Raw genomic sequence first — 22,483 nt, 5'->3', positions numbered from 1 at the left:
AAGAGAAAATTATATGGAAGAAATAACATGGAAGCAAAGAATAATGCAAAAAGTTAGGAAAATGAGAAAAATGGAAGGTTGCCACAGAAGAACAGGAGGTAGAGAGAGAAATGGAAATGAGAAATGAGCACAGGAGATACCAGATGAATGACACATTGCAAAAAGACCAACAGAAGAACACTCAGACACTGACAACACATAACACATCATATACTGTGTGAAAGTACAAGGGAAACTCTGCAAAGCCAATTCTGTTCCAGCTTTCACGGGTATCTATGAAACAAGCCTTCTCAGATCTGCTCCTCCTACAGTTGATATTCTCTACCTATTATTCCGTCTTCTTTTCATGTTCTCTAAATTTCTCACCATCCCTCACTCACACTTTCCACTGATTCTCTTCCTTTCTCAAAGCAGTGGGAAAGTCTTTCCTCTGAGAGAGAGAAATGGAGGTTTGAAGGGAGAATGTGAGCTTCATGGTGTAATAAGAAATTGATCTGCCTGCTAGCGCACTACTGTTGCCTGTGATTGCCTGGGCCATACAAATGAAAATCCAATGTCATGCTACACTATCCTTTTGGAATATAGTTGATAGCACAAGCAGATGCTGTATATCGCAAATCCTTGTCCCTGCAGCCATCCACCAAACATTCACGTCAATGAAGCACAACTCCTTCACGGACTTCATGTCTCTGTGATGGCAACTGTACTCAAATGTATAGAGTGTAATGATGGAAATGTGAGAAAGCAGTTCTGTGTGAATGATCACGTTTTCAAGCAGTAGTGGAGGCCACAGCGTTTTCTACAGACTTTTTCAGGAGCCTCAAACAGGTTTGGCCCTACAGCGGCAATGCATCCGCTTTATCATGTTGGACCTGATCAAGGCCATTTTTGATTGACTGGAACTGGATTTATTAAAAACAACACTCACACTGATCATTCTGCATTCTGCCATTGGTCTGTTTCACAAGCACCAAGATGATATTAACTTTAGCCACTACTCAATAAAATGCTTTCTTCTAGTTCACCAACAGCATCGCACCAACTCCATTTTGGATAGATGGAGCATCTCAGACACTTCAGCCCAAGTGGTGCTTTCCGCATAAATATGGCAGTTTCATTGTCACCCTGACTCATCAATGCTCTCCTGCTGTTAACAGGCACTCGACATACATTACAGAGCTGCCCAATAGTCACACAAATACATTGGATTGTCTTTAATGTTCTTGCAGTGTGCCCTGTGCCAGTGGATTATCAAGTAAAACACAAGCATCAGTTTGGGACGTTGTCTGAGTAGATACTAATAATTTGATCAGGCCATCTACAGTACTGTTTTACCATTGTTAAATGCTTGTTGTACTTCTCTGAATTTAGTCTTAGTCTTTGACTTAGTCTGCACTTGATCTGTTCTGCTAAACATGCTAAAGATGAAAGCTGGGATAAAGAGGTGCATTCATATTCAGACTGGCCAACATTAAAAACATTTGTTGCATATCAGGTTTTTACAGTTTTGCAGTTTACTGTCCAGTAGAGGGTGTGGGAGGAAATTGAAGAAAACGTTGACAGGTTTAAGCCATAATGGTATATTCCAAATCATTTTAACACTTTTTGTGAAATACTGTTAATATGTTTAAATATCCAAACATGTTTAAACATGTTTAAAATATAAAAAATAACATGTTTCGAACCTCGGATTCAGGAGGAGCAGTGTGGTTTTCGTCCTGGTCACGGCACACTGGACCAGCTCTACACGCTCCATCGGGTGCTCGAGGGTTCATGGGAGTTCGCCCAACCAGTCCACATGTGTTCTGTGAATCTGGAGAAGGCGTTTGACTGCCTCCCTTGGGGCACCCTCTGGGGAGTGCTCTGGGAGTATGGGGTCCGGGGTCCTTTGCTAAGGGCTATCCGGTCCCTGTACGACTGCAGCAGGAGCTTGGTTCGCATTGCCGGTAGTAAGTCAAACCTGTTTCCAGTGCACGTTGGCCTCCGCCAGGGCTGCCCTTTGTCACCGGTTCTGTTCATTATTTTATGGACAGAATTTCTAGGTGCAGCCAGGATGTAGAGAGGGTCTGGTTTTGGAACCACAGAATCTCGTCTCTGCTGTTTGCGGACGATGTGGTTCTGTTGGCTTCGTCAAATCAGGACCTTCAGCGTGCACTGGGGCGGTGTGCAGCCGAGTGTGAAGCATCCGAGATGAAAATCAGCACCTCCAATCCGAGGCCATGGTTCTCGACCGGAAAAAGGTGCTTTGCCCTCTTCAGGTCGGTGGAGTGTCCTTGCCTCAAGTGGAGGAGTTTAAGTATCTCGGGGTCTTGTTCACGAGTGAGGGACGGATGCAGCGTGAGATCGATAGACGGATCGGTGCAGCATCTGCAGTGATGCAGTCGCTGTATCTGACCGTCATGGTGAAGAGAGAGCTGAGTAGGGGGCAAAGCTCTCGATTTACCGATCGATCTACGTTCCGATCCTCACCTATGGTCATGAGATTTGGCTCATGACCAAAAGAACGAGATCGCGAGTACAAGCAGCCGAGATGAGTTTCCTCCGCAGGGTGGCTGGGCGCTCCCTTAGAGATAGGGTGAGGAGCTCGGTCACTCGGGAGGAGCTCGGAGTTGAGCCGCTGCTCCTCCACGTCGAAAGGAGTCAGTTGAGGTGACTCCTGGCTGGAGAGGTGTTCCGGGCACGTCCCATTGGGAGGGAAGACCCAGGACACGCTGGAGGGACTACATCTCTCGGCTGGCTTGGGAACGCCTTGGGGTTCCCCCGGAGGAGCTGGGGGAGGTGTGTGTGGATCGGGAGGTCTGGGCAGTTTTGCTTGAGCTCCTGCCCCGCGCGACCCGACTCCGGATAAAGCGGAAGAAAATGGATGGATGGATGGATGTTATGATGAGTCAATATAAACAAATGTGTATACTTATTTTTACACAGTAAAATTAAAGCGGAAGAAAATGGATGGATGGATGTTTAAAATAAATATAAAACACATAATTTACCACAAATGGACTATGTATACGAGGGCTGTCAATAAAGTATAGGTCCTTTTTATTTTTTTCAAAAACGATATGGATTTCATTCATATGTTTTTACGTCAGACATGCTTGAACCCTCGTGCACATGCGTGAGTTTTTCCACGCCTGTCGGTGACGTCATTCGCCTGTGAGCACTCCTTGTGGGAGGAGTCGTCCAGCCCCTCGTCGGAATTCCTTTGTCTGAGAAGTTGCTGAGAGACTGGCGCTTTGTTTGATCAAAATTTTTTCTAAACCTGTGAGGCACATCGAAGTGGACACGGTTCGAAAAATTAAGCTGGTTTTCGGTGAAAGTTTTAACGGCTGATGAGAGATTCTGAGGCGATACTGTCGCTTTATGGACTTCCCACAGAACGGGACGTTGCACAGCGGTCCCAGGCGCCGTCGTCAGCCTGTTTCAAGCTGAAAACCTCCACATTTCAGGCTCTATTGATCCAGGACGTCGTGAGAGAACAGAGAAGTTTCAGAAGAAGTCGGTTTCAGCATTTTATCCGGATATTCCACTGTTAAAGGAGATTTTTTTAATGAAAGACGTGAGGGCGGATTACAGCGTCGGCTCGCAGCCGCTGTGACGCTCCGCCACAGGAAAAACACCTCTGTTGGAAGCCTTAAGGACAAGTTGGAACATGTCCAGCTGTTAAACAATTTCTCATATACTCACTCCACTAAAAGCCATCAAAAGCCGCCTGGATTTTACAAATGGTTATCAACATGGAGGTCCTGCTGTTCTGCTCTTAGGGACCTTGCCGCCCTCTCTTAGGAATTTTACGCCAATGGATGGCGGACTATGGTTGTTGTTCGTCTTAATCCTGTGGTTTTCCACCCACTTGGCGATCTCCATGAGAACACTGTCATGTCTCCACCTGTAGCATCCTTCCGCTAATGCTTTAGGACAACCAGTCAAGATGTGGTTCAGAGTACAATAGGCCGCCCCACATTGCTTGCAAGAGGGGTCCTCCTCTGCATCCCAGATCTTTAGGTTGCTTGGGGTTGACAGCAGATCAGACACTGCTCGTAGGAGGAAAGACAGCTTCCCCTGGTCAGTTTGCCATAGCTCCTTCCAGGACAGCTGACGCTCCAGTGCCTGGTCCCACTGGGTCCACCGGCCTTGGGAGGCTAGCCCTACTGCCTTCACCTGGCGATCCTCCTCTGCTGCCTGCCGAACCCTCTGCACCACCAGTTCTCTTTTGGCTTTCGCATTAACTTTACTCCACCTTTTGCCATCGTAGTTCCCAAGACCCAAACGGCCTTGACATACCACGCCGACAATCTCCTGTGTGCTTCTGCCTCAGTAACTGCCTGCTGAGGCCTCCACTTTCTGCCACACTTGATGTTCTTACTTGCGTACCTCACTTTCCCATCGTCAGATGAGTGGAGTGTGCTGACTGCTCTCACCTTGGCGGCTTTAAACTCTTCAGCCACCGATGTTACTGGTAGGGAGAGCTTTGAGGTCTTGCTATAGAGATTGACTGAGCTAAAAGATGGAAGGACGCCCAGCCATCTCCGCAGGAACTTGCTGCAGAGCCTTTCCATCCCCTCTACTTGGGACATGGGGAAGTCATAGAGCGAAAAGGGCCTCTGTAGTCGTGGTATGATCCCATATTGGAAGCACCACACCTTAAACCTCCCAGGCAGTTGGCTACTGTCAACCACCTTCAGCCATGTGCACAGCTGGACTTTGGTGCGAGTGAGGTTATTGCCGTCCTTAAGGGAACTGTCATAGGCCTTTCCAAGGCACCTGATTCCCTGCTCCTGAATCCTTGGGATGTCCACACCTTGAATGCTAAAGGTATTTCCTTTCGGCTTCCCTTTCAGGATACTAAGGCTCCTCGACTTCTCAGGCTTAAACTGCAGCCGGGCCCATGTCGCCATCCTTTCCAGTGCACTTAGGATCCATTGTGTTCCTTGGATTGATGGAGTCATGACTGTAACGTCGTCCATAAAGGCCCGGCAGGCAGGGTGTCTTATGCCATCATCTGCTTTCGGGCCCCTACACTGTGCTCCTCCAACCTCAAGCAATAGATTCATTGCAGCTATGAAGAGAGCCACTGAAATTGTACATCCTGCCATTATGCCTTTCTCAAGCCTTTGCCACGAGGTGGTGAAATCATTCGTAGAGAACCTCATCCTTAGCGCGTCCAGATGTGATATGGTAAGCTCAACTACCTCTGCCGGTACACGGTAGTGGTCCAATGCCTTCTGGATTAACTGATGTGGAACGCTTGGGTAGGTTTTGGCAAGGTCCAGCCATACAACGGAGAGGGTTTTGTTATTACTCTTGGCCTTCTTAATAAGCTGGCTGATCGCTGCTGTATGTTCCAAGCAGCCGGAGTAACCTGGAACCCCACCTTTTTGAACACTTGGGTCGATAAACTCGTTGGCAAGCAGGTATGCTGTTAGCCTTTTGGCAATGATGGACTAAAATATCTTGCCCTCTACATCCAGCAGAGAAATCTCCCGGAACTGATCGAGCCTCTCTGAGTTTAACTCTTTGGGCACGAAGCATCCCTCAGCAAGTGTCCAGAGCCCAGGTTCCTGCTTTTTCTTCCACAGTGTCCTTAAGAGCTTTGCTAACCTCTTCAGAAGCTGTGGGCAGTTTTTATAGATTTTGTAGGTGGTACCTGATGGCCCTGGCGCTGATCCTACTCGTGCTTTTTCAACTACCGCTCTTACTTCATCCACGGTGAAGTCTGCCATGTTGAAAGGGTATGTGGCAAAAGTGCTGGCAGTGGGAAAGGGCATTCCCCCAGGGGGACGTCTCTAAGGGGGTCGCCATGTGCAGCTGTCGTAGAATCTTCTACCTCTGCCTTCGAGCATTTCAGTGTCCCACTTTTGTTTTCCTAGGAGCTCCGCTGTAAACTGGAAAGGGTTATTTACAAAGGCTTTCCTCTTTCTGCGCTTCTCCCTCTGCTTCTTGCGTAATATCTCCACTCTGTGGAGATGGACCAGGTTTTTCCGGACCTGTGCCCTGACTTCATTCAGGGCTGTCCTCTCCACTATGTTTGCTTCCCGCCATCTTTTCCTAAGTTTCTTCAACTCTCCTCGCAACTCTCTAATCTGTCTCTGCCTTCTGCTAGGGCGTGATGGTGGTCTAAGAACCTTCCCTTCCTTCACGCCAAAAATGTTGTGGCATGCCTGGTACACCACTTGGACCATGGTCTCAATTTTCCTGGCTGCCTCTCCTTTCAAGATATTATCGAGGGTGGTATTCAAGTCTTGATCCAGTTGCTGCCATCTGTGGTCTGCTGCTGATGGTAAGTTCAAACGTGGTTTCCTCAAAAAGTCTTTAGGACTTTTGGATTGGCTGCCTCTTCCAGTGCTCCGAGCAGTTAGAGCGGAGAGGTCCGGGGCACTGTGGTTTGCCTCCTGGCCCTGGTCCTCCATCGACTGACAGGCTATACTGATAAACTCAGAGATAACTCTCTGTGTAGTATCAGTTGCCTTGTGTTGCTGGCTCTGTTCTTTGCACTTAGACTTGCCTTGATGGATTTTGAGCCCACGCTCGTTCTTGAAAGTTCTTCTGCAGACATTGCATCTTTGTTTAACTTCACCTTCGTGACTTGAAGCATCCTTTCTCGTACTCCTTAAGCCATTGCCCGGGTCTTTAACCGTGTAACCCGTCCGTGGTGGCAGATTATCCTCCCCCCCTCCTCGGTCTACCTGGGGGTATTCTCTTTGTTCAGTACTTGTAGCTTGTTTGTGCAGTGCTTCAGGGTGCTAGCCCTGGCACTATAACGTGCCGTCTTTCCGAGCTGTCATCCATTCTTTCATGGATGTCAAAGTGTAATTAAGTGTAAGTGTCATGGATGTCAATTAAAGTGTAATCAATCATGTGCTACAACCCGAACATTCGTGAACATCCAATTACAATATACTAACCACAGGCCCTACGAAATAATAATAAATAATAAAAATAACAACACACACACACACACGACAATCAGTTCAATCAGGTCCAAACGTTTTCAACAATCCAAGATGAGCAATATAAGATTGCTACAATTCTGGAAACCCATCACTCCTCCCTCTGAGTCTAAACTTGATTTTTTTCAAAAAAAAAAAAAAAAAAGAATAGGGGACATGGAGCTTTCCAGGATAATAATACTCTGTGTCGTGCCAGCAATGAGGTAATGGCAATTACGTCCTCCTGTGAGTTAGTAAAGGACACAGTTGGGAGTCCAGGAACTCTCACTCCAAAAACATGAGAGATAACATCAAAATCCAAAATCCAATAAGACTGAAGTTTGGGGAAAAGAAAAACCATATGACTTAAATCACAGGGAGAGGTTACATCTATCAGACATATCAGAAACATTGGGATAAATTTAGGTTCATTTGGACTTTGATAAAGGCAGTCTGTGTACTACTTTAAAGTGAATGAGGGAAAGTCTTGCACAAGATGAAATATAAATTCTGTCTACAGCCTTATCCCAGAAACCTTCCCCGAACTCCAGACACAACTCTTGTTCCCAATTACAGATAGTCTTATTGACTGGATGATTGTCCATTGACAGAACAAGATTACATATGTGTGATGTAAGAGCTTTCTTATGGGGCATAAAACTTGTTTTATAATCATTCTTTCTTACACATGCATATCCAGCAGGTACACAGGTAATGTGTGTGCTGTGCAGAGCAGTCAAAGAGTCTTTGATGTCTTCCCAGTGAGTTCTAATGTTTGTCAGGCATGTGTTCTGGCTCCTACTCTCTTTACTGCTTACATGAGCTAGGTGTTGGATAAGGTCGTGGAGTCCATCGGCTTGGGTGTCTGTCAGGAAGGAAATGCTGACTGACCTTGACTTTGCAGATGATGTCGTGAGCTTTGTACAATCAATGAATGTCCTGAGTGCACCACTTGAAAAACTGACTAAGGAGTCAGAATGTCTGGGTTTGTGATTGTCCTGGATCAAGACTAAGATCCAGACTTCACAGAGACTTCACAAAACAAAGCGCTCATCTCGTCAACAAAGCATGAGCTGTGGGATCTTTGATTATAACAATAGAAAAGACAGCAAACCAATATATTTGTTTAATTTATTGTTGGAATATTTCAGGCATGTGCACTAAATGAAACAAACATTGCAGTGAAAATGGTCATGTGGATTACATTATTACAGCCGTGTGCAAGGGCAGGGCATGCTGGGGTATTGTTTTCAGCAGTGTGTGTGTGTGTGTGTGCGCGCGCACGCGCGTGTAAAATAACTCTTAATAAATTTTTATTTGGACAAACCTGAAGCAATGACCATCAGTCAGCCAAGGAAAAACTGATTTCATTTAAGAAGAAGAAGAAAAAAAAATCAATTAAACCAAGAAGACAATGTCAAAATTTGGGCTCAATGCCGATATATAAGGGATATTGAGAATAGCTATTTTAGCGGTGTGGCCAAGCGATTGCTGCATTTGTTTCCTGACCACAAGGTTACCAGTTCAAGGCTACCCCTTCCCACCTCTATGTAATGTGGAGTTGTGTCAGGAAGGGCACCCAGCCTAAAACGTGCCAAATCAACAGGCAGATCATCCTGGATCTACTGTGGTGACCGTGAGTGAATAATAGGGAGACACTGAAACAATTTAACCTTGGGTGAATGTGAAAGGTTTAAAATGGTTCTTTTAAGGAATTGTTAAAGATATGCCTATGACTACTGTTATAGACAGAAAGGAAGTCAGAGATTGCATTTCTATTGGTCACATGTCAAATTTACCTTGAGTGACCTTGTAATGTCAATCTCAAGGTCTTAATTGTTTTATGAAAGCAGTTTAGCCAATATTAGCCAATAAATTTAATTAGGACAGAGCTGATCTAATGTCAAGGCCACACCAAACCATATGTTGTGGCATCACTTAATAATATGAATAACTCTGTGCCAAACGTGACATGTGGATGCTGCATTCACTGAGTGCCCCATCTACTACTTTCATGTATGTAAAAATAGTCTAGATTAGATTAGAGTGATCCTTTGGGAAGACTCTCTCAGGGAAACTGAGGTTCCAGCAGCATTGTATAGCAGCACACAGGGTAAGAAGCACACAGAGTATCAAAAGTGAAAGTAGAAAAAATAAATATAAATAGACAAATAGAAATACAAGACATACTGATTAATACTGATTTACTGGCTAATGATGTTCCTCTCATTCCTGACCTCTGTCTTCCTGTTACTCCTCTTCCCCTGAGTGAGGAGTTGTACAGTCTGATGGCCTGAGGGACAAAGGAGTTTTTCAGTCTGTTGGTCCTGCACTTGGGAAGGAGCAGTCTGTGCCTGAAGAGGCTCCTCTAGTTGCTGATGACGGTGTGCAGAAGGTGAGTGGCATCGTCCATAATGTCCAGCAGTTTGTCCAGTGTTCTCTTCTCTGCCACCGTCATCAAAGAGTCTAGCTTCATGCCAACCACGGAAAAGTCTAAACTTTGCAATTTATTGTTTTATATAAAAGATTTAAGTCATGGAACATAGACCTTCCTCTTCCACTAACACTTTAGATTTTAATTTGTATCACTATATCTCTGGAGGCTTTTAATTTAACTGAAATCAAGCTGATTGAACTGGAACAATAGCAGCAACCTTCTTGACATCAAAGAAATTATTCTAGAAATATAAAATCTTAATAAAAATTTGAACAACTCATCAAACCAGAAGGGTCTCTCACTAAATTTAATTGTTTAGCTTTGTCTTTCACATTATTCCTCACTACTCCAAACTCAAATAATTTGATGAATTATATTTTCCCACAGCTTGATTTTCACTTAATTACTCAGAAATTATGCAATTTAAAATGTCCTTTTAAACGGCTCACTCCAATTATGCATCTCGCCTCATATTTAGCCAGTGCGTGTGTGTGTGTGGCAAGTCATGATAAATGACGGTACGGCCCTGACAGGTGACTGTGTTGTACTGCCGCGTTTGGTCAGTCAGGTTGAACAGTTGTTTAAGGGTGATCCTCCTACCACCAGCTTGCTGGGTCCAGGGTTCATTTGGCTGACCCTCTGCTCATATGCAAACCATTAAATGTTAATGAGATTAATTTCTTCTGGTATTGCAAGCAAGTTTTGTTGAGATTGAGACAGGTAAAATCTCAATAGACTGGAAGAAAGGACCTGTCCATCTCTGAAAAAGGTAAGAGTCATTGCAACAGCTATTGCGCCATTATACTGCCCTCTGTCTTGGACTTGGTACTTCGCAAGGGTCATTCTAAACAGGACTCAGTGCCAGAGCAGTAAGGAATCATTACTGTATCCCTGCCACTAATCAGTGAACACAAGCATATCAACCTAAGTGGGTTCCATAAAGTAATGTGCAGCACCAATGCATGCTTGCAGACCTGTGCGTGTCCTTGTGCGTGGAGTGATCTCTACTGACCCGTACCTCCATCTCCTTTAGCACAGGGTGGTCCTCAATCCCCGGAAAAAGGACTCTCATGGCATAAGTGCGGTAGTCGAGGAAGGGGATGCCCGCTCCGTCCAGCTCCTGTGTGAGTTCATGAATGTCCGTCTGCAGCTCTGCAAAGGCTGCCAGAGAAAAGGGAGGAAAACAGAAGTGGTAAGTAACCTTTATAGGTATATGTAAATAGTTTTGCAGATGTTTTGTAACTCCCACAATTCTCCCATATCACAGGAAGGTTTTAGGCCTGAAACAGCTTGATTTCAACTTCCACGAGGTACTGTACAGTATGTCACGGAATTCCATATCTGGGCTCCTACTTGTCTAGGAGATGACAGCAAACCATAGACTGTATACGAGGTCTGTTAGAAAAGTATCTGACCTTTTTATTTTTTTCAAAAACCTGATGGATTTGAATCACGTGTGCTTGCATGAGCCAACCTTGAACCTTCGTGCGCATGCGTGAATTTTTTCACGCCTGTCGATTGCATCATTTGCTGGTAAGCAGCCTTAGTGTGAGGATGGGTGTAGTCTCTCGTCGGATTTTCTTTGCAAGTTAAAATGGCGGAACAACTGGAGCAGCGCGACTGCATCAAATTTTGCCAGAAACTGGGCGACAGCCAGGTGGAAACCATTCGGATTATTCAGACAGCTTTCAGTGACGATCCTATGGGCATCACACAGATTAAGGAGCAGTACAACCGGTTTAAAGACATCCGTACAACCGGTTTAAAGACATCCGCACAACCGTGGAGAGCACGCCGCACTCTGGTCGGCCATCCACATGCTGAAATGACCAGATCATTTCCAAAGTGAACACTGTGGCGATGTGGGGCCATCGTGTGACTATCCGAAAAAAATTGCGGAAGAGGTGGACATCAGCACTTTTTCGGCACATTCCACTGTGACAGAAGATTTGGCCATGAAAAGAGTTGCAGCGAAATTCATGCCGATGGCTTCGGCACGAAGCTGCTAATGGAGCAAAAGCGCCTCCGTGTTGAAGTCTCACAGGACATGCTCTGACATGTCCACCTCTTCCACAATTGCTCGGATAGTCACACGACCGAAAGCCGTCTGAATCTTCCGAATGGTGGAAGAGGTGGGCATCATTTTTTGGAGTCCAGCAATTCACGCATGCGCACGAAGGTTCAAGGTTGGCTCATGCAAGCACATGTGATTCAAATCCATCAGGTTTTTGAAAAAAATAAAAAAGGTCAGATACTTTTCTAACAGACCTCGTAATAAGCCTGAATCATAAAAAGTTGGTATAATATAGGAAATGAGGGTTGGGGGGGGGCTGTAGTGATTCTCATATTTATATCGACTTGTATTTCATTGTAGACAGTATTGTCAACTTCAATTAATTTATTAATAAGCATCCATTCATGCAAAAGAAGGCGCCTCAAGAAGAAAGCCACTAAGACACCAACAGCTGATTTTCCATTAGAGATTTGTGTAAAAGTTAAGCAATATTCCGGAAAATCAACAAAACACTAAAGCAAAATGACAGTATGTCACTGAGTGATGGAATGCAACTGCTGGGTTTGGTTCTGTTATGACAATGATCATTCTAATAGTCATGGTGATGGAACGGTAAGTCTCGCTAAATATTGTCACTTTTTTGACTTCAATATTGCCACGTTATCTCTTATAAAGTTTAACAAGCTTTCTGTCTCTTCCTCTGTCCACACGTATCCACCATGTATTTTAGAATGTCACATGACTCTTTCTGTACGTTATGTGACATACAAACATATTTTTGTTGTCTTTTTTTTTTTTTTTACAATAATTAAGAGCTTTTTTCAAATACAAGTGTTTCCATTAAGTGTATTTTCAATTTTCTACTTTGAATTGTGCCATGTGGAGGGTAATGAAAGCCCACGAAGTGACAACTCTGAAGGAGTTACAGGCTTCTGTGGCTGTGACTGAAGAAAATGTGTGCATCCCCAGTTACATAGCTTCATGGTGGAGTGGAACACAGAAAGATTTTCATGCACGAAAACAGATTCAATCTTGGCTTGAGTATCCAATATGACTTCAGGCGAATGAGCTTAAACTGTTTTGAAAAAAATCCTTCTCTTTGCCACTCCACCATAAAACTGTGACTGGAGGTGGTTCTGCGCCAGTGTCCGGGTCAAGACTTACAGAAACTTTAAGTTTGTAAGAAGAAGAAAACAGCACAGTAACAACATTTTTGTTTTGGGTTGCTTTTTAAGCAAGAAGAATGGCAAGTGAGGAGGAGTAGCAGCAGTGAGAAGCACGATTTTGTCAGTGCTCTGCTGAGAGCAGAGAGCAAGACGGAGGAAGGAAACAGCAAACGGTACTGGTACTTGCTGGAGGGGAGTTCACCATCACAAACAGCAACACAAATCTTCAACTACACATCACACACATACACATGTATCTCTCTCCGTGTGCACATTTTTCTGTGCTGCCCCAAAGCTGAGCGCATGACCTTGCACCTGAATAAATTATATGAGTACATGTGTCAATTTGTTCACACACTTCTATTCCTGACTAGTGTGCTCTTTGAGTACAATCAATACATTAGCTGCTTCTATCCTGAAGAGGGAACACTCACTCATCTTCAACCACTTACTCCAATTAAGGGTCACGGGGAGCTGGAGACTATCCCAGCAGTTATAGGGTGTGAGGTGGGGTACGCCCTGGACAGGACGCCAGTCTGTCGCAAGGTCACACATAGACAAACAAACACATTCAGACCTGCACACACACACTTACAGACAATTTAAAGTTTCCAATCCACCTAACCTGCATGTCTGAATGAGGGAAGAATCCAGAGCACCAGGAGGGAACCCACACAAACATGGGGAGAACATGCAAACTCCACACAGAAAGGCCACAGGTGGGAATTGATCCCATGACCCTCTTGCTGTGAGGCAACAGCGCTAACCATTAAGCCACAGTGCTGCCCGAAGAGGCAAAAATTAGGCCAAAATTAATCCCTAGTCATCCCCAATAATCCCTAAAACTGTTGTTACACACCCAGAGCCATACATATTTGGACACCAACAAAGTTTGATATTTCAGCACCATCATAGCATGCAGTAGCTGGAAGTAAACAATGGTAATTTGGATCAACAATGTAGGAATGACAGTATTTGTTGCATGCAGGTCCTCCTCTTTTTTAGAAGACCAAACTTATCTACACAACCAAACATAAACACTAATTAAAGTGTCATTTTCATCATTGTTTGCACATTATTGGTGCAGTGGCAGCATCATAGAGCACCAAGGTGCTGCTACTGCAGCTGTGTTCTGTTCTTGCTTCTTGTTGAGGTGTTTTACCGTCAACAAGTGAAATGCAAGTGTAATTGGATTTAGGCCCGGTGAATGACTCTGGTGTTGCACATTTCCCTTCTTCATCTTGCCGTGTTTTTGCAGTATTCTCTGGGTCACTGCCCCTCTGTACTCTGAATGTGACTTCAAAGCATCTGACACTTCACATCACAACGTACTTGGAATTGAATTCCACCACCAATCACACATACCAGACTCCATAAGATCACATCCATTATGCTTTGCAGATGGGCTGGTATGTCTCAGATGACGAGCAACTCCACTTCTGCATGTTCCTGTTATGCTTGTACAAGTACATTTTTGCCTCACTCATTCATACAATAGTTTTCCACAGGTGTGTCTGGCCATTCTAAATTCAAAAACGGCACCATGCTATGATGGACTGTGGAAATGTATGAGCAACAGAAATTAAATTTAGATATGCATTTGTGTCCATTTTTGTCCTGTACAAATCCTTTTGTCATTCATTAAATGCATTTCTTGTCAGCTGTTGTCACCTGATGTCTGGCAAGTCCACTGGAAAGTTTTGTGCATGCTCAAACCTTTGAGTGGACATCACGCTTTCTCGGTGGGTGCATGCTTCTTTACAGTTTTGTCCTGTACTTTTTCATTAGCTTGCCAGTGCATGTCTGGTAGACGTTACTTTTATCTGTGTGTTATTTGTTTGTATCCAGAAGCACTGTGCACCCGCATTCTGTAGTTGTTCACTCATTCCATCAGAGGCCCAAATCCACTGGAGACTGATTTTTCAAATTTTTTTTTTCAATTTATTTTCATTTATATAGCACCAAATCACAACAAAGTTACCTCAAGGCGCGTCACACAAGTACTGTCTAACCTTACCAACCTAGTAGCAAAACCTTAAAATCTGATCTCACAGGGACAGGAAGCCAGTGACAAGATGCCAAAATAGGTGTAATGTGGTGAAACTTTCTGCTTTGTGTCAAACGTCTTGCAGCAGCATTTTGAACCAATTGGAGACCACTAATGCTGGACTGCGGTAAACCAGAAAATAGAACATTGCAGTAGTCCAATCTAGAAGAGACAAATGCATGAATCAGTGTCTCAACATCAGCCATAGCCAGGATGAGACAAATCTTCGCTATATTTTGCAGATGGAAGAAAGCAGTCCTCGTATATCTCTAATGTGGAGGTCAAAGGACAACGAAGCATCAAAATTTACCCTAAGGTTCCTCACTTTGTCAGTGTATGACACATGAGCCTAGGCTAAGCATTAGCTGGACAAATTGATGCAGATGTCTCACTGGACCAAGAACCATCATTTCAGTCTTATCAGAGTTTAAAAGTAGGAAGCTGCTAGACATCCAGCTTCTCACTGATGCAAGGCAATCTTCTAAGGATTTTACGTGGATGAGATTACCAATAGTTATCGGCATGTATAACTGAGTATCACCAGCATAGCAGTGAAAGGTAATCCCAAAACACTGCAATATGTACCCAAGGTGTGCTACATAAAAGGAGAAAAGCAGATGGCATAAGACGGACCCCTGTGGAACCCCAAATTTTATGTCACTAAGGTTAGAGGTCGTGTCACTGTACAAAACACAGTGAGAACAACTGGTCAGGTAAGATGTCAACCATACAAGGGCACTCCCAGTAATCCCAAAATGGTTCTCCAGCCTATCAAGTGGAATATGATGACCCACGGTATCAAACGCAGCACTGAGATCTAACAGCACCAGAACTGTAGTGGTGTCCGAATCCATTGTAAACAGAAGATCATTCACCACTTTAGTGACAGCCGCTTCTGTGGGATGATATTTTCTAAAAGCAGACTGCAGTGGTTCAAAAAGTTTATTCTCAGTAAGGTGGCCCATGAGCTGCCGTGAAACCAATTTTTTCCTGAATTTTAGAGCAAAATGATAGATATGATATCGGCCTATAGTTTTTCAATACACAAGGGTCCAGATTACATTTCTAAAGTAATGGTTTAATCACTGCAGATTTGAAACATTTAGGAACGGATCCAGAAGTTAATGAGAGATTAATAATTGCCAGCACAGTCGGATTTCTGAATTGAGGTTTGATTCCCTGTTCTGATCATACACAGGTGCTGTGGGCTGTGTGCTCATGTTCTCAGTTAATTCCTCTGGATGCACGCACTTAGTCTTTGGTTGTGTACAGAAGAGCAGTGTTGCACAGACTTGCATGCAGCAATGCTGTGCTGCGCAGACCTGCTTAAAACTGTGTCCAGTGCTCTACGCCGAAGAAAATTAAACATGTTTAATTTCTTCTGTCCTACGCGCGTAGCCCTCAACATACTGCTGCGTAGGGAGAAAAAACTCGACGTAGAGCTGCTAAAAGTGGGCGTAGAGCTGCTCAACTCAGTGTAGACGATACGCTGCAAAGAGCAGCTCTACAAATATGCCAATGTGAAAGGGGCTATAGCACGAACTGTGTTATGACGATCCCACCCGCTGTGTTCACAGCTGGATGCTGTTCTTTGTTCTACCGGCTGCCACGCGCTCTGCGCTGGACTCTGCATACATAAAATAATTATTTCATGGTGGATTAATCTTTTTTTTCTGCAAATTGGCCATTGAACACGGGTCTAATCACTTCCTGAATCACAGAGGAGGCCGGAGGCGCATGTGCGCGCCTAACAAGCTGCAGAAAGCATTTTGAGCTGTCTAAAATGGTAATTATTTGTCATGTTTACATTATCATCGCTTGATAAAACAGTTGCGTGTTCTTTGCTTCTTGTCTGCAGCTGTTAAAGTATTTATTTTTATGTTTAGAACAGATTTAACTTCTTGCTGTAATTGTTTAGATGAGCTGCGCTCTGATACAATCTGCTGACGTCACCACTCGTTCTGTTCACTGCTTGTTTACTCTACTTGACGAGCTGCAGCTCATCAAGTGGAGTAAACAAGATTAGATCGCACCACACAGCATGACATCTGTGCGTGAAAGATTTTCTGAACATTTCAAAATTCTTTGTGCGCAATAGCATGGACCGGCGCCCCTCTGACATCCTGTCTGCACCCGTTAAAGACAAGTTTACTCTCCAGCATGAAGCAAAGGCATGCTTATGTAAATGCCCCTTATGGTTCACACAGGAGTAAATTAATGAGCTAAAATTTACAGCAGTTACACTGAAAAACTAGCAGAAGTATTAGACTGGTAGAAACAGTAAGAAAAGAAACGGGCGGGGGAACTCCTAAGAGTAAATCACTCCAAAGATTAACACAAGGGTAAAGAAATTAGCTAAAATTCCACAGCAGTTACACTGAAAAACAAACAGAAGTATTAAAGAAATTGGGGGGGTGGATGTCGGCCTAGCTAACGCAAGCTAATCGCCATCAAAAATGCTAGCCACTCTTAAGATTTACACAGGAGCAAAATAATGACCTAAAATTCACAGAAGTTACACTGAAAAACTAACAGAAGTATTAGACTAGTAAAAACAGTAATAAAAGAAACGGGGGGGGGGGGGGGATGTCGACCTAGAATTTAGCGAAAGCTAACAGGAGGACTTTAGTTAAATAAGATTCAGAGTGGATACACTTAAAAACCAAAAGAAGTGTTCAACAGAAATAAAAGATAAAAATACAACCGTGTAGAGATTGGAAGAGCGTCACAACAGCAAACAATCCGTCGGAAGCAAGTTGCCAGATCTGTGAGCCAGTGTCAGCCTTCCCAACTGGATGATGGATGAGGACAAATTATTTAAATCTGTTCTGATCAATTTACTCAACCTGTCACAGTAGGACTTCACCTTAATCTGCTGAATCTTAGCATTGGATTATACCCTGTGTACTTACTATGATGAGGCCTAGTCTGGAATTGTTGACTTTGACAGATTGGTGTGAATTCCAGGATGGTGTTTCGGAGTTGGCCATCTGCTATAAAGAAGCATTTCTAGACCAGTTTAAAAACGGTACAGCAGCAACTAATGAATATTTTTTGATGACTCCATTGACTATCTTCTCATTAGTTGATTAATTCTTTGGTTAACTTACAAATAAATAATAAGTACAATTACTGTTGATAACTTTTAGCCTTATATTCAAACATGTTTTCACATGTTTGAATACAACAGAAGTATCAAGTATTTTACAAAAAATTCCAACATAAAAAGATACAAAGTGCCTGCCACAAATCAAAAAGGCATTGGTCTTACACACAGCTTTGCCTCTTCCTGAGAGACAAAAGACATATTTTAGCATGAAACCTATGAATGAAAGAACCATTTCAAACTAAGTTTGACGTAATCATAGTATTCATAACAAAAATTAAGACTTATGCAGTGTAGGCTTAATTAGGAAATGTGTTAATTGCTGTTCTCACCAATCCCTCAGAGACTGGGGGTGAGTTTATTACTTATCTGCAATAAACAAATAAATATTGACACCGATGTACACTGTAAAGGAAATCAAACTCATTACAAAGAGAGGGTGGATGGGTGAGCACACAAAAGATAGAGAACACAGTGTGGGTATTAACAAAGCAATGATTCAGAGAGACAATAAAAATAATAATAAATACTAGCACATTGCCCATGGGGATCCATGGGCTCTAGATTGGGAAGTGTTTATAAAATAGGTAGATGACATTTTTCAAATTATGCAAAGTTTCTATAATGAGTTGGAATGACGAGTGAGTCCAGAATGTTTTAAGAACCTTACAACTCAACAGTCTTTAGAAAACGAACGCAACTCTAATTTCCTGTTGCACACTATTATTATTCTCATTATTATTATTACTTCTATTTTGTCATTTGATTTTTAAATGGACCACAATGGAAATAAGCGTTTTCACTTTCTTGTGTCATCCATGTATTTTAACATGTATTTACATTTATATTATGTGCTTAGATTGAACTTATTAAATAAAATTATGTACACATGCATGCTTTTAAGATACAGATGATTTACCAGCCACTGCTGGACTGGTGTGTGAGTCCAGAATGTAATTACCAACATCCATTGTTCAGTGATGTTAGTTAATATTCATAGTTAGTCCGATAAACAATCCATTTTGGTGACGTTCATCCTTGACCCAAAATAAATAAGCATACTAAACAGCAAATTTCAGGTCTCCCAAGTTTGTCCGTGATCAAAGTTATACACACGCACACAAATTTTTGTCTTTTCTGCATTCTGCCACAAGCAGGCGCTTTTATTTTTACACACCCACAAACAGAGACAGTGGCTGAAGAGATAAAACGCATTACTCTTCTCACTCATGGTAACGGTAACATGACACTTAACCCACTTATGGTAACGGCAACATGACACTTAACTAAACTTACTAAACCAATTGAACTACAAAAACTTCAATTGTTCACTGTTGTTAGCTAATATTTCTAATTTCTCCAAAAATATTAGTCTATCAACTTTCCATTTTCACAGCATTCATCCTTGACACAAAAATACATAAACAATACCAAATGGCAAATGTCAGTTCTCCCCAGTTTCTCCATGAACGAAGTCATATGCATGCACGCATACATGCACACATGCATGTATACATGCACACAAAGGCCACTTGGCTATTATAATATAGATTTGAGAAGGCAAATAAACATGGCCACAGGCCTGCACAAAAAGGATTCTGCATGGATGAAGCCGTTTCTCTGCTGTTGCATGCTGCACACCATACTCACCACTGCAGTTGAACAGGTACATGGAGCTGCATTTGGACGCACTCTAGTACAAGAGTGTTTGAGGAAGGGGGGTTGGTGCAAATGATGAGAAACTGAAGGGCTCTCAGAACGGAACAGACCAACAACAGCCGGCATATTTCAAAGAGCCGTTATAGTACAATTCACCGAAGCAGTCCACGCAAATCAAAGTATTTATGTAATAGACATAACGGATGTTGTCAACGCTTCATTTCAGCACTATAAACATTATTTCTTTGTCAATCACTACTTATCTGTGGTGTTTTGGACCTGCTGATGTTCCTGAAGTGACTTGTGTCTGCTGTCTTTTTCAGAATATATATATATATATATATATATATATATATATATATATATATACATACACAGTGAGGAAAATAAGTGAACACCCTGTTGTGTGGGCTGCCAGAAGAGGAGGTACTGCTGGCCCACCACCAGAAGGCGCCCTGCCTGAAGTGCGGGCTTCAGGCACGAGAGGGCGCTGCCGCCTCAGGAACAAGCCATGGTGACAGATGTCACCCATCATCCGTGACAGCTGTCACTAATCAACACATCTGGTATAAAAGCAGGAAGACACCTCCACCAAACTGCCGAGATATCATCTTCATCTGGAGGTAATACTCTCAGCCCCTTTTGTGAGATCGATAAATCTATTATTGTGAGTGTTTGCAGGAGAACCGGTCGTTTTTGAGGAGGCTGTGCAAGACGGCGCTCCTTTTCAGCTGAGACCGCTGCAACGCGCTGAGTGAGAGGTGGAGGTGGCATTCCCACCATTGTTACTGGGTGTTCACACACCCACCCTTTGACTGTCTTTTGCTTTCTGCCAGCAGTACCAGATCCGACACGCCGGGAAGGTGGCCACCTGGGGACTCCGGGACTTGGCGGCTCCAGTATTCCTCGGGTTCAGGTGACGGTGGAAATCGTGTGGTTCCGGTTCGTTTCCAGACGGGCGTCTCCTATCGTCGAGCCTGCCCACACGACACCTTTTATTAATTGACTGTTGCACATTCTGATTCTGCTGTGTTTAGTTGTGACATTCACACCAGTAAAGTGTTATAATTTGACTCCTTCCATTGTCCGTTCATTTACGCCCCCTGTTGTGGGTCCATGTCACTACACTTTCCCAACACACCCTGTGGTTTTGCATGTTCTCCCACTTAGAAATCATGGAGGGGTCTGAAATTTTCATCTCAGGTACATGTCCACTGTGAGAGACATAATCTAAAAAAACAAAATCCGGAAATTATAATGTATGATTTTTTAATAATTTATTTGTATGTTACTGCTGCAAATAAGTATCTGAACACCTACCAACCAGCAAGAATTGTGGCTCTCACAGACCTGTTAATTTTTCTTTAATAAGGCCTCTTATTCTGCACTCTTTACCTGTATTAATTGCACCTGTTTGAACTTGTTACCTGTATAAAAGCCTGTTCACACACTCAATCAATCACACTCCAACCTGTCCACCATAGCCAAGACCAAAGAGCTGTCTAAGGACACCAGGGACAAAACTGTAGACCTGCACAAGGTTGGGATGGACTACAGGACAACAGGCAAGCAGCATGGTAGAAGACAACAACTGTTATGATTATTTATTAGAAAGTGGAAGAAACACAAGATGACTGTCAAACTCCCTCAGTCTGGGATTCCATGCAAGATCTCACTTTGTGGGGTAAGGATGATTCTGAGAAAGCTCAGAACTACACAGGAGGACCTGGTCAATGACCTGAAGAGAGCTGGGACCACAGTCACAAAGATTACATTAGTAACACATGATGTTGTCATGCTTTAAAATCCTGCAGGGCAGCAAGGTCCCCCTGCTCAAGCCAGCACATATCCAGGCCCGTTTGAAGTTCACCAGTGACCATCTGGATGATCCAGAGGAGGCATGGAAGAAGGTCATGTGGTCAGCTGAGACCAGAATACAGCTTTTTGGAATCAACTCCACTTACCATGTTTAGAGGATGAGAACAACTCCAAGAAAACCATCCCAACCGTGAAGCATGGGGGTGGAAACGTCATACTCCTGGGGTGATCTTCTGCAAAGGGGACAGGATGACTGCACCGTATTGAAGGGAGAATGGATGGGGTCATGTATTGTGAAATTTTGGCAAACAACCTCCTTCCCTCAGTAAGAGCATTGAAAGATGGTCATGGCTGGGTCTTCCAGCCTGACGATGACCCAAAACACACAGCCAGGGCAATGAAGGAGGGGCTCCTTAAGAAGCTTTTCAAGGTCCTGGAGTGGCCTGGCCAGTCTCCAGACCTGAACTCAATAGAAAATCTTTGGAGGGAGCTGAAATTCCAAACCTGAAAGATCTAGAGAAGATCTGTATGGAGGAGTGGACCAAAATCCCTGCTGCAGTGTGTGAAAACTTGGTCAAGAACTACAGGAAATGTCTGACCTCTGTAATTGCAAACAAAGGCTACTGTACCAAATATTAACATTGATTTTCACAGGTGTTCAAATACTTATTTGCAGCAGTAACATACAAATAAATTATTAAAAAAAAATCATACATTGTGATTTCCAGATATTTTTTTTAGATTGTGTCTCTCACAGTGGACATGCACCTAAGATGAAAATTTCAGACCCTCCATGATTTCAAAGTAGGAGAATTTGCATCGTAGTGTGTTCAAATACTTATTTTCCTCACTCATATATATATATATATATATATATATATATATATATATATATATATATATATAATACCAGCTTTGGCTCCCAATGTTGTATTTGCCATGTCTATTTTGAGTTTTCAGCCAAATAAGGTCTCACTTTAATAGCAGTTAGAGGTGGTCAGAATGATAATGGACATGTGGCAGCACCTTGACCCCCCGAATTAAAAAAAAACAAAGCGCAACACTTTCACTTTAAGCTAGGGTAGGTAACTCTGTTCAGAAACACTTTTTGTTATATTGGGTGAAATGGTCCGACAATCCTAACAGTCGGCAATACATTATGTATTCAAAAAAAGGAAAAAAAAAAAAAAAATCAGACGTGTAGCAGCTGTAGGATTGATAAAACTCTGACCAGTATAAGCCCAGCGGTCTGCTCTCAAAAAACCAATCAGATGCTTTCATGTCAAGTTCTTCCTGCTCGTGTCGCCACG

General features: G+C 43.2%; 1 protein-coding gene across 1 annotated transcript in view; it reads right to left on the bottom strand.

Annotated features, from left to right (window-relative positions):
* The window catches only part of LOC117507223 (plexin-A1-like), a 570,294-nt gene that overhangs the window by 43,303 nt on the left and 504,508 nt on the right, over nucleotides 1–22,483 (bottom strand). Inside the window, 1 exon segment of the mRNA XM_034167043.1 lies at nucleotides 10,382–10,524. Coding sequence (XP_034022934.1) covers nucleotides 10,382–10,524 — 143 coding nt within the window.

The sequence above is a fragment of the Thalassophryne amazonica genome, chromosome 3 (genome assembly GCF_902500255.1).
Source record: "Thalassophryne amazonica chromosome 3, fThaAma1.1, whole genome shotgun sequence".
Lineage (NCBI taxonomy): Eukaryota > Metazoa > Chordata > Actinopteri > Batrachoidiformes > Batrachoididae > Thalassophryne > Thalassophryne amazonica.
This window is presented reverse-complemented; position numbering and strand designations above follow the sequence as displayed.